Here is a 12,292-nt window from a genome sequence, read left to right as displayed (position 1 = left end):
GACTATTGTCCAATCAACGGTTCGCTGACCGCCGTCGCCAGTCCGGCCTCTGAAAACAAAAATCAATATTTGTGACTGCTGCCATCTTGCGGCCAATTCCTTCTCATTTGTTTACCATCTTTTCCTGTGCACCATTTATTTCATTTTCTTGAAAAAAATTATAATGACGTTCACACCAAAATTTATTATGATCCCTCTAATAATCGAACACACAACTCAATTTTGGAAGCTCGTGGTGTACTGTGTTGCAATATGGCTGCATAACATACCTACCTGAACCAAATACGATACAATAACGAATGCATGAATCTATTTTGATTTTATATTTCAATAACAGAATAGCAAATAAAATTACAATGAGATCTAATTGAAACAAGTATGTACCCCCTGGAATATATTTATTGGAACAAGTAAACCAACTAAATCCTACTTTCAAAATCATCAAACAACCGAAAGCGAAGCCTTATGGCTTGCGATTTCACGTGTGTTTTATATATATTAAAATAATGCGTGTATATACTGTTATGTCGATTTTATCAGTAATTCATTTCTTTCCTTTTTTTATTTCAATAGGAAAGAGGGAGGAGGATGTCATGGTACAAGAAAAGGACAAGCAGTGACGGTGGCATGTGACACATGTACTCACTCTCCATGCGACAACAGGTAATTACACCCCCCCCCCCCTCACAACCACTATTTTGATCAAAGTTATATGCATGATGTGCATTATATATATTATATTATAATATTTGAATTATCCCAGGGTTCCTTTATTTCTTCCCACTATTCATGTATATATATTGCATATGATATCAGTGATTCTTTCGTGATGTTATGGTGGCTCTGAAAAGAGCCGTTTGGCTATATGCCCTACAGGCTGTAGTGCATTGGCGCTCTAGGCGCGTTCTCCACGGATTCGACGGGCCAGCTGGATATCTTTCGGCATGATGGTAACCCTCTTAGCATGGATGGCGCACAGGTTGGTGTCTTCAAATAGCCCGACCAGATAGGCTTCGCTAGCTTCTTGAAGGGCCATCACGGCGGAACTCTGGAAGCGGAGCTCTGTTTTGAAGTCCTGGGCAATCTCCCTCACAAGACGCTGGAATGGGAGTTTGCGGATCAGAAGCTCGGTGCTCTTCTGGTAGCGGCGAATCTCTCTCAGGGCGACAGTTCCAGGCCTGTATCTATGTGGCTTTTTAACTCCCCCTGTGGCTGGGGCACTCTTCCTGGCCGCCTTGGTTGCCAACTGCTTTCTGGGAGCCTTTCCTCCGGTAGATTTGCGAGCCGTCTGCTTGGTGCGTGCCATGGTAGGTTACTTGTCTGATGGTAAGCCTGCGAATCGAACGTAGAAGACGAGATGAGTGACTGCCTCTTAAAAATGACCGCTATTTATAAGAGCTCCGAGAGATCCCAAACCCAACGGCACCGTCCGCAGAGCTCTCGTGATTGGTCAGTTGTGTTGCTCTATTGTCATAACGCGCGAAGCGTGGTATGGTGGTGGCGCTGTGCACAACGGCAGTGCGTGAGTGAAGGCACCAAAGGGGTGACGAATTACACTACGGTAATAGTAAACTATATTCACGGGGCGACCGATTCTGGATGTTATCCTCTTTTTTTTGGAGAAGGTAACAACATGTTAGAAACTAGGGAACGGGGACATCATGAGTCAATGAAAAATCAAGACCCCCCTCCCGTCTTGTCAATAACATACGCAAATTATATGCTAATTTGGATTTGCTTTTGCATCCCGTATTTGCGACTTTGTACCCACCCCCCCCCCCCCATTCAGTATTCATTTTCAGTATGAAATTTATAGCATGCATGCATGCATTCTCAAACGCATAATCATTCATGATCATTCCTTATCATCGGCACCTTTCCCAGTACACACATACTTGTTACTTGATTTTCACAACAGATTCATTTTCATCTGTAATATTTTTAAACTATTATTATTTATCTTCATTCGTTTAATTTATTCGACCGTTCATTTATTCCTTCATACTACTTATCATACTACATAATGCATTCTTTCTTGAATATTTGTGTGGCCCTGAAAAGGGCCGTTGTCTGTTCATGAAGAGTATAACTCCCTCTATTTAGATGTGGTATACTTCGTCACCGCTTTGGTGCCCTCACTCACGGCGTGCTTAGCAAGCTCCCCTGGAAGAAGAAGGCGCACGGCGGTCTGTATCTCACGACTGCTGATGGTAGATTTCTTGTTGTACTGGGCCAGCCGAGAAGATTCGCCGGCAATTCGCTCGAAGATGTCGTTGACGAAGCTGTTCATGATCGTCATGGCCCGGCTAGAAATTCCGGTATCAGGGTGAACCTGCTTAAGGACTTTGTAGATGTAGATTCCGTAGCTCTCCTTCCTTTTCCTGTGCCTCTTCTTGCCACCGCTGGGCCGGGGGGCCTTGACTGCTTTCTTGGAACCTTTCTTGGCAACTTGACCTGTTGGAGCCATGATGAATGTAAGCTGGTATGTGAAGAATGTACCGAAGCGTGTGCACCGATTAGATATTCGATTGCTAATGCGAGTGCCCCGTCCCAATCGCCCTATTTATACACCGCGTCCGGGTCCGGTGCGGCGCGGTCCGTATGCAAATGAGCCCCGGTCTTTCATTGGCCGGCCGGCCAATGGGCGCCTGTACTGCCCCTGGTCGAGAGATGGCGACAAAGTGGTCTTATGCAATGAGTGTGGTGATACTATCTTCTTCTTACTTTTTGTATGACCTTATATTTTTTCGGATCAGTGAAAACTCTTTTGAAAATTAATTCTATTATTTTAAGGCGATATTCTTCAGGACAACATCAAAGATTGTTGTTAGCACGATATCACAATAGATACATGCTGAGCGAAGTTTATGCTTTTAAAAAGTGACGAAGTGATGTGATGTAGTGTAGTACTGACGAAAAATGGCGATATGTCGTTACAGCTTGTACAATAATATTGTTATCAGGTCGAATGAAAATAATCCCCCTTTCCTGGTGAATTTTCAAGAAATGAATCCTCTCTTTTAAGTGAGGGTAATGAAAATTGAATATTGTGATATTTTCTTTTCATCAGGACATAGGAAAATGCGTTCATGTGAACCAGTCAAAATAGAAATTCATGTTTATTTAAATGCATCTCGATAAATATCAGTTCATTCCTATTTCACAGTACAAACCCTCCGTGAAAAGTTCATGCTTTTAGTGAAATGGGGGAAACACAGTTTATTATCTGTTTTTACTGAAATTGAAAGAAGGAGTTTAGCCGGGTTTTTTTTTTTCAGGTAGCAAAATCAGACTAAAGAGCGACCTGGATAACTAGGGGCGGAGGCCGTCTTTTTTTCCAATTAGTATTATTTTTGTATGCTTCTTTCTCACTCTCTCTCTCTCTCTCTCCACACCCACCCCCCCCATTTCTCTTCCTACCTCACCCCATCCCAAGTACATTCCATCCGATCGATTGAAAGAAATTGAGACTTTGCATAAGAAGTAATGATTTATATCTATATTATAGTCGTTTATTTCCTTTGGACGCACGTGATACATACATATTGGAAACGCTGCCGTGTTATTCGTTGTCGATGATCATAGTGTAGTCTACCAATGTTAGATCACAGCGATACATGATGATTAATATTTTTTCTTCTTTATTGGTCACGAAAAATATAACTGGCATTTCGGCACCTTATTGCAGCTATGTAATAGAATGGATTTCTTTGCGATCATATTTTGCAAAACTGTAATTATTGCTTGCCGTTATAAAAACAAAACGAAAACGTACCTCAACTCTAAAACCTGACCCACACCTCTTTGGCTACTCACATGTCATCCTCACTCTGTATAAGGCAATGGTAATTTGATGCTATGATGATAATGAAAGTATGAAATTATTTCCTAAATTGATTTTTATTATAGTACTGATTATAGTACTAATCAACAACATTCTTTCTTGATCATGTGGTGGCTCTGAAAAGAGCCGTTATTTCTAGCCATAACCGTAGTAGCAGACTAGCCGCCAAAACCGTACAGGGTACGGCCCTGCCTCTTCAGTGCATAGACCACGTCCATGGCTGTGACGGTCTTGCGTTTGGCGTGCTCACAGTAGGTGACGGCATCACGGATGACATTCTCCAAGAAGACTTTCAGTACACCGCGTGTCTCTTCGTAGATGAGACCAGAGATTCTTTTGACTCCACCTCTTCTTGCTAGACGGCGGATAGCAGGCTTCGTGATACCTTGGATGTTGTCTCGTAGAACCTTGCGATGACGCTTGGCACCACCCTTTCCAAGACCCTTTCCTCCTTTTCCGCGACCAGACATCTTGATGAATGAGAGCTAGTTGTTGTACGATACTGAAGACTGGATGTTACGCTGAGCGAATGAGGTCATCCGCTAGAGCAGCGGCTATTGTGGTCAGATTGCGGACGTGGGTGACGAAACTCGTCACCGCGCCGACCCGGCGGCGATTGGCACTCACGTCAGAGCGCCCCCTTGTGCCGACGCCGATATGATTTTTGAAAGAGTCCCCGCCCTGAAAACGCACGGAATAATGACCCTCAGGAAAAAAAAATGCATACTTTTTGGAAGATATTGTAAATAGCAGTACTCGAATATAAGGCAACGTCTCGAATTTCACCAATGACACCGATCTCCCTCTCTAGTTAACTTTCTTGGCATTATGTATTTCTTACGTTTTCTTCCTTCCTCGTCGTGTTATTTTTTCCCCACGATATGTTAACTTCATACAGTATATAATTACTTTCATATGCATTTTTATATGTCTTATATGTCATTCAAATTCCGCCCCTTGTTCCTCCTTCTTATAATGTCATAATATTGTCCAATTACCGGACCATTTAATAGATGCACTATCTTCATATTTTTTTTTGGTATTAGAATCCGACTTATACCAGTGCGGGTGGTCACAATATGGTTCATACTATTTTATTATTATTTTTTTTATTTTATTATTCTTTTGGTTTTTATTATTATCATTCTTTTTGTTATTATTATTATTATCAATATCGTTTTCATTGAGACAAGTATTCTTTCTTGGAAATGTGGTGGCTCTGAAAAGAGCCGTTTGGTTGGCACTGGAAAGTGGCTATCCAGAAATCACTTGGATTTCTTTGTCACCTTCTTTGCCGCGGGTTTCTTGGGGTTCGAAGCCTTTGGCTTCTTGGCTACCGCCTTCTTGGTCGCCTTCTTGGGTGTCGATTTCTTGGCAGGGACTTTCTTCTTCGGCGTCTTTTTCTTCTCTTTCTTCTCAGTAGTCTTCTTTACTGACTTCTTCACTTTCTTGGGTGCTGCTTTTGCCTTCTTAGCGGCGGCTGCCTTCTGCTTTTTCTCCTTCTGGGCTGCAGCTTTCGCCTTGGCCTTCTCCTTCTCTTTCTCCTTCTTGGCCCTCTCCTTTTCCTTCTTGGCTTTCTCCGCTGCCTGTGCCTTGGCTGCTTGCACATTCAACTTGAATGACCCCGAAGCACCTTTCCCCTTCGTCTGCGTAAGTTTGCCCTTCTCCACACCAGCCCTCAGAGCCTTCTTGATGAATATGAGCTGTCGGTCCATCTGGACATCGAAGTTCTGCTCGATGTACTTCTTGATTGCCTGCAGCGAAGATCCATTCTTCTCCTTCAGTTCGGTAATTGCTGTCATAACCATCTCAGCAGCAGGCGGATGGGTCGCTGGTTTCTTCTTAGGAGCCTTCTTGGTGTCCTTCTCAGCCATTTTGGTATACGTCTTTACAGTTGCGATGTGAACAAAACAAGTGCCCGCCTCACCGCGAAATGATCATTATACGTCATGGTTGCGTACGTGGTAGGAAACCTCCCCTGCCTGCCCGCTCCACTACAGTGTTGCCCATTTTACGAGTGCTTCTGCTAACTAGAGTAAATTCTTCTTCCTCTTCCCCCTTTTCTTCTTCTTATTATTATCATGTTTATTATTATTCTCCTTCTTATTATTCTTCTTCTACTTCTTATTGCTCCTCCCGTTATTTTCCTTTCGAAGACAATTTGTAACGATATTTTTATATTATTATTATTTTTTTTTTCGCCCTTAAACATGCACATATTATATATTCGTATGCATGCTATTATTGATAAAACATAAACTAAAAAAGAGAGAAAGTCTTTGTTCGGTATTGCCATCCTAGCGTAGTAAATACAGCTACTGATTTTAATGACGGAACACCGAGGCTAGGAACAACTCGCCACATGGGGGCGTTGGTCGACATCAAGAGCGTGTGACATTAACTGTCATCTGAATGATTGAAGCACTCGTTATCACGATAGTTTAGGACTTCCTGAGTTTGATATACTACTACTACTACTACTACTACTACTACTACTACTACTACTACTACTACTTACTACTACTACTACTACTACTACTACTACTACTACTACTACTACTACTACTACTACTACTCTTACTACTAATACTACTCTTACTACTAATACTACTCTTACTACTACTACTTCTACTCTTACTACTTCTCCTACGTCTATGAATATTTTCCCTTCCAGTGCAACCCCGTTATTTGAAATTTCATGTTACTAAGTTTTGGTGAATTTTATTCAAATTAACTTGATGAGCCTCCCTGAACCCTGCTTAATTTTTTTATTCATTTATTTATTTGACATCATTTTACTTCTAATTTACTTGTCATTATTCATTTTTCTTATCCGTAACGTCATTTACCTTATCTGTATGTATAGAGTTAGTGAGGGAGAAAGAGGGATGGATACCAATGAAAAGAAAACAACAACGATTCTTTCGTGAATACTTGGTGGCCCTGATAAGGGCCGTTGAAAATGGGGGTTCGCCGGCCGAGGCAAACTAGCTTGATTTAGCGGTCTTCTTTGGAAGCAACACGGCTTGGATGTTTGGCAGTACACCACCTTGTGCGATTGTCACACCACCCAAGAGTTTGTTCAGTTCCTCGTCGTTGCGTACGGCGAGCTGAAGGTGACGAGGGATGATCCTAGACTTCTTGTTGTCACGAGCAGCATTACCGGCGAGTTCCAAGATCTCGGCAGTCAGGTACTCCAATACTGCAGCCATGTAGACGGGTGCTCCAGCGCCTACCCTCTGTGCATAGCTGCCCTTTCGAAGAAATCGGTGAACACGTCCCACTGGGAACTGAAGACCAGCACGGGATGAGCGAGTCTTTGCCTTGGTTCGGGCCTTTCCACTCTTTCCTCTTCCAGACATGATGTTTTACTGATGAGATGAGCTGATAACGAGTTGAAGATCAGACCGGAGCAGTGTGCATTCGTGTAATGACTCCTCACCGCTTTTTTCTGCCTTTTTATACACGATGTGGCGTTCGCATTTACCGCCGGGGTATTGCGACTATTGTCCAATCAACGGTTCGCTGACCGCCGTCGCCAGTCCGGCCTCTGAAAACAAAAATCAATATTTGTGACTGCTGCCATCTTGCGGCCAATTCCTTCTCATTTGTTTACCATCTTTTCCTGTGCACCATTTATTTCATTTTCTTGAAAAAAATTATAATGACGTTCACACCAAAATTTATTATGATCCCTCTAATAATCGAACACACAACTCAATTTTGGAAGCTCGTGGTGTACTGTGTTGCAATATGGCTGCATAACATACCTACCTGAACCAAATACGATACAATAACGAATGCATGAATCTATTTTGATTTTATATTTCAATAACAGAATAGCAAATAAAATTACAATGAGATCTAATTGAAACAAGTATGTACCCCCTGGAATATATTTATTGGAACAAGTAAACCAACTAAATCCTACCTTCAAAATCATCAAACAACCGAAAGCGAAGCCTTATGGCTTGCGATTTCACGTGTGTTTTATATATATTAAAATAATGCGTGTATATACTGTTATGTCGATTTTATCAGTAATTCATTTCTTTCCTTTTTTTATTTCAATAGGAAAGAGGGAGGAGGATGTCATGGTACAAGAAAAGGACAAGCAGTGACGGTGGCATGTGACACATGTACTCACTCTCCATGCGACAACAGGTAATTACACCCCCCCCCCCTCACAACCACTATTTTGATCAAAGTTATATGCATGATGTGCATTATATATATTATATTATAATATTTGTATTATCCCAGGGTTCCTTTATTTCTTCCCACTATTCATGTACATGTATATATATTGCATATGATATCAGTGATTCTTTCGTGATGTTATGGTGGCTCTGAAAAGAGCCGTTTGGCTATATGCCCTACAGGCTGTAGTGCATTGGCGCTCTAGGCGCGTTCTCCACGGATTCGACGGGCCAGCTGGATATCTTTCGGCATGATGGTAACCCTCTTAGCATGGATGGCGCACAGGTTGGTGTCTTCAAATAGCCCGACCAGATAGGCTTCGCTAGCTTCTTGAAGGGCCATCACGGCGGAACTCTGGAAGCGGAGCTCTGTTTTGAAGTCCTGGGCAATCTCCCTCACTAGACGCTGGAATGGGAGTTTGCGGATCAGAAGCTCGGTGCTCTTCTGGTAGCGGCGAATCTCTCTCAGGGCGACAGTTCCAGGCCTGTATCTATGTGGCTTTTTAACTCCCCCTGTGGCTGGGGCACTCTTCCTGGCCGCCTTGGTTGCCAACTGCTTTCTGGGAGCCTTTCCTCCGGTAGATTTGCGAGCCGTCTGCTTGGTACGTGCCATGGTAGGTTACTTGTCTGATGGTAAGCCTGCGAATCGAACGTAGAAGACGAGATGAGTGACTGCCTCTTAAAAATGACCGCTATTTATAAGAGCTCCGAGAGATCCCAAACCCAACGGCACCGTCCGCAGAGCTCTCGTGATTGGTCAGTTGTGTTGCTCTATTGTCATAACGCGCGAAGCGTGGTATGGTGGTGGCGCTGTGCACAACGGCAGTGCGTGAGTGAAGGCACCAAAGGGGTGACGAATTACACTACGGTAATAGTAAACTATATTCACGGGGCGACCGATTCTGGATGTTATCCTCTTTTTTGGAGAAGGTAACAACATGTTAGAAACTAGGGAACGGGGACATCATGAGTCAATGAAAAATCAAGACCCCCCTCCCGTCTTGTCAATAACATACGCAAATTATATGCTAATTTGGATTTGCTTTTGCATCCCGTATTTGCGACTTTGCACCACCCCCCCCCCATTCAGTATTCATTTTCAGTATGAAATTTATAGCATGCATGCATGCATTCTCAAACGCATAATCATTCATGATCATTCCTTATCATCGGCACCTTTCCCAGTACACACATACTTGTTACTTGATTTTCACAACAGATTCATTTTCATCTGTAATATTTTTAAACTATTATTATTTATCTTCATTCGTTTAATTTATTCGACCGTTCATTTATTCCTTCATACTACATAATGCATTCTTTCTTGAATATTTGTGTGGCCCTGAAAAGGGCCGTTGTCTGTTCATGAAGAGTATAACTCCCTCTATTTAGATGTGGTATACTTCGTCACCGCTTTGGTGCCCTCACTCACGGCGTGCTTAGCAAGCTCCCCTGGAAGAAGAAGGCGCACGGCGGTCTGTATCTCACGACTGCTGATGGTAGATTTCTTGTTGTACTGGGCCAGCCGAGAAGATTCGCCGGCAATTCGCTCGAAGATGTCGTTGACGAAGCTGTTCATGGTCGTCATGGCCCGGCTAGAAATTCCGGTATCAGGGTGAACCTGCTTAAGGACTTTGTAGATGTAGATTCCGTAGCTCTCCTTCCTTTTCCTGTGCCTCTTCTTGCCACCGCTGGGCCGGGGGGCCTTGACTGCTTTCTTGGAACCTTTCTTGGCAACTTGACCTGTTGGAGCCATGATGAATGTAAGCTGGTATGTGAAGAATGTACCGAAGCGTGTGCACCGATTAGATATTCGATTGCTAATGAGAGTGCCCCGTCCCAATCGCCCTATTTATACACCGCGTCCGGGTCCGGTGCGGCGCGGTCCGTATGCAAATGAGCCCGGTCTTTCATTGGCCGGCCGGCCAATGGGCGCCTGTACTGCTCCTGGTCGAGAGATGGCGACAAAGTGTTCTTATGCAATGAGTGTGGTGATACTATCTTCTTCTTATTTTTTGTATGACCTTATATTTTTTCGGATCACTGAAAACTCTTTTGAAAATTAATTCTATTATTTTAAGGCGATATTCTTCTGGACAACATCAAAGATTGTTGTTAGCACGATATCACAATAGATACATGCTGAGCGAAGTTTAAAAAGTGACGAAGTGATGTGATGTAGTGTAGTACTGACGAAAAATGGCGATATGTCGTTACAGCTTGTACAATAATATTGTTATCAGGTCGAATGAAAATAATCCCCCTTTCCTGGTGAATTTTCAAGAAATGAATCCTCTCTTTTAAGTGAGGGTAATGAAAATTGAATATTGTGATATTTTCTTTTCATCAGGACATAGGAAAATGCGTTCATGTGAACCAGTCAAAATAGAAATTCATGTTTATTTAAATGCATCTCGATAAATATCAGTTCATTCCTATTTCACAGTACAAACCCTCCGTGAAAAGTTCATGCTTTTAGTGAAATGGGGGAAACAAAGTTTATTATCTGTTCTTACTGGAATTGAAATAAGGAGTTTAGCCGGGTTTTTTTTTTTCAGGTAGCAAAATCAGACTAAAGAGCGACCTGGATAACTAGGGGCGGAGGCCGTCTTTTTTTCCAATTAGTATTATTTTTGTATGCTTCTTTCTCACTCTCTCTCTCTCTCTCTCCACACCCACCCCCCCCATTTCTCTTCCTACCTCACCCCATCCCAAGTACATTCCATCCGATCGATTGAAAGAAATTGAGACTTTGCATAAGAAGTAATGATTTATATCTATATTATAGTCGTTTATTTCCTTTGGACGCACGTGATACATACATATTGGAAACGCTGCCGTGTTATTCGTTGTCGATGATCATAATGTAGTCTACCAATGTTAGATCACAGCGATACATGATGATTAATATTTTTTCTTCTTTATTGGTCACGAAAAATATAACTGGCATTTCGGCACCTTATTGCAGCTATGTAATAGAATGGATTTCTTTGCGATCATATTTTGCAAAACTGTAATTATTGCTTGCCGTTATAAAAACAAAACGAAAACGTACCTCAACTCTAAAACCTGACCCACACCTCTTTGGCTACTCACATGTCATCCTCACTCTGTATAAGGCAATGGTAATTTGATGCTATGATGATAATGAAAGTATGAAATTATTTCCTAAATTGATTTTTATTATAGTACTGATTATCTAATCAACAACATTCTTTCTTGATCATGTGGTGGCTCTGAAAAGAGCCGTTATTTCTAGCCATAACCGTAGTAGCAGACTAGCCGCCAAAACCGTACAGGGTACGGCCCTGCCTCTTCAGTGCATAGACCACGTCCATGGCTGTGACGGTCTTGCGTTTGGCGTGCTCACAGTAGGTGACGGCATCACGGATGACATTCTCCAAGAAGACTTTCAGTACACCGCGTGTCTCTTCGTAGATGAGACCAGAGATTCTTTTGACTCCACCTCTTCTTGCTAGACGGCGGATAGCAGGCTTCGTGATACCTTGGATGTTGTCTCGTAGAACCTTGCGATGACGCTTGGCACCACCCTTTCCAAGACCCTTTCCTCCTTTTCCGCGACCAGACATCTTGATGAATGAGAGCTAGTTGTTGTACGATACTGAAGACTGGATGTTACGCTGAGCGAATGAGGTCATCCGCTAGAGCAGCGGCTATTGTGGTCAGATTGCGGACGTGGGTGACGAAACTCGTCACCGCGCCGACCCGGCGGCGATTGGCACTCACGTCAGAGCGCCCCCTTGTGCCGACGCCGATATGATTTTTGAAAGAGTCCCCGCCCTGAAAACGCACGGAATAATGACCCTCAGGAAAAAAAATGCATACTTTTTGGAAGATATTGTAAATAGTAGTACTCGAATATAAGGCAACGTCTCGAATTTCACCAATGACACCGATCTCCCTCTCTAGTTAACTTTCTTGGCATTATTTATTTCTTACGTTTTCTTCCTTCCTCGTCGTGTTATTTTTTCCCCACGATATGTTAACTTCATACAGTATATAATTACTTTCATATGCATTTTTATATATCTTATATGTCATTCAAATTCCGCCCCTTGTTCCTCCTTCTTATAATGTCATAATATTGTCCAATTACCGGACCATTTAATAGATGCACTATCTTCATATTTTTTTTGGTATTAGAATCCGACTTATACCAGTGCGGGTGGTCACAATATGGTTCATACTATTTTATTATTATTTTTTTTATTTTATTATTCTTTTGGTT

At 42.4% G+C, this 12,292-nt stretch overlaps 9 protein-coding genes across 9 annotated transcripts in view; 1 reads left to right on the top strand and 8 right to left on the bottom strand.

The window, feature by feature from the left end:
- LOC121414873 (keratin-associated protein 5-1-like) overlaps positions 1-12,292 on the top strand; it is a 44,966-nt gene that overhangs the window by 14,719 nt on the left and 17,955 nt on the right. Inside the window, exons 4-5 of the mRNA XM_041607924.1 lie at positions 574-663; positions 7,919-8,008. Coding sequence (XP_041463858.1) covers positions 574-663; positions 7,919-8,008 — 180 coding nt within the window. The remainder of the gene's footprint in view (positions 1-573; positions 664-7,918; positions 8,009-12,292) is intronic.
- On the bottom strand, positions 838-1,351 carry LOC121415282 (histone H3, embryonic). The gene has a single exon (XM_041608465.1). It carries the CDS (start codon positions 1,304-1,306, stop codon positions 896-898), a length of 411 nt encoding a protein of 136 aa, XP_041464399.1. The 5' UTR covers positions 1,307-1,351; the 3' UTR covers positions 838-895.
- Positions 1,243-2,553, bottom strand: LOC121415300 (histone H2B.2, embryonic). Its single transcript, XM_041608480.1, has one exon. The coding sequence runs from the start codon at positions 2,465-2,467 to the stop codon at positions 2,096-2,098; it is 372 nt and encodes a 123-aa protein (XP_041464414.1). The 5' UTR covers positions 2,468-2,553; the 3' UTR covers positions 1,243-2,095.
- On the bottom strand, positions 3,988-4,550 carry LOC121415311 (histone H4). The gene has a single exon (XM_041608491.1). The coding sequence runs from the start codon at positions 4,312-4,314 to the stop codon at positions 4,003-4,005; it is 312 nt and encodes a 103-aa protein (XP_041464425.1). The 5' UTR covers positions 4,315-4,550; the 3' UTR covers positions 3,988-4,002.
- LOC121415275 (histone H1.1, embryonic-like) lies at positions 5,056-5,772 on the bottom strand. Its single transcript, XM_041608460.1, has one exon. It carries the CDS (start codon positions 5,716-5,718, stop codon positions 5,110-5,112), a length of 609 nt encoding a protein of 202 aa, XP_041464394.1. The 5' UTR covers positions 5,719-5,772; the 3' UTR covers positions 5,056-5,109.
- LOC121415292 (histone H2A, embryonic) lies at positions 6,504-7,303 on the bottom strand. Its single transcript, XM_041608473.1, has one exon. It carries the CDS (start codon positions 7,204-7,206, stop codon positions 6,832-6,834), a length of 375 nt encoding a protein of 124 aa, XP_041464407.1. The 5' UTR covers positions 7,207-7,303; the 3' UTR covers positions 6,504-6,831.
- On the bottom strand, positions 8,188-9,093 carry LOC121415288 (histone H3, embryonic). The gene has a single exon (XM_041608469.1). It carries the CDS (start codon positions 8,654-8,656, stop codon positions 8,246-8,248), a length of 411 nt encoding a protein of 136 aa, XP_041464403.1. The 5' UTR covers positions 8,657-9,093; the 3' UTR covers positions 8,188-8,245.
- Positions 9,362-9,862, bottom strand: LOC121415305 (histone H2B.2, embryonic-like). The gene has a single exon (XM_041608484.1). It carries the CDS (start codon positions 9,797-9,799, stop codon positions 9,428-9,430), a length of 372 nt encoding a protein of 123 aa, XP_041464418.1. The 5' UTR covers positions 9,800-9,862; the 3' UTR covers positions 9,362-9,427.
- Positions 11,304-11,860, bottom strand: LOC121415308 (histone H4). Its single transcript, XM_041608488.1, has one exon. The coding sequence runs from the start codon at positions 11,631-11,633 to the stop codon at positions 11,322-11,324; it is 312 nt and encodes a 103-aa protein (XP_041464422.1). The 5' UTR covers positions 11,634-11,860; the 3' UTR covers positions 11,304-11,321.

Source organism: Lytechinus variegatus, chromosome 5, assembly GCF_018143015.1.
Source record: "Lytechinus variegatus isolate NC3 chromosome 5, Lvar_3.0, whole genome shotgun sequence".
Classification (NCBI taxonomy): domain Eukaryota; kingdom Metazoa; phylum Echinodermata; class Echinoidea; order Temnopleuroida; family Toxopneustidae; genus Lytechinus; species Lytechinus variegatus.
Note: the sequence above shows the minus strand (reverse complement) of the source record. Positions and strands in the feature narration are given on the sequence as shown.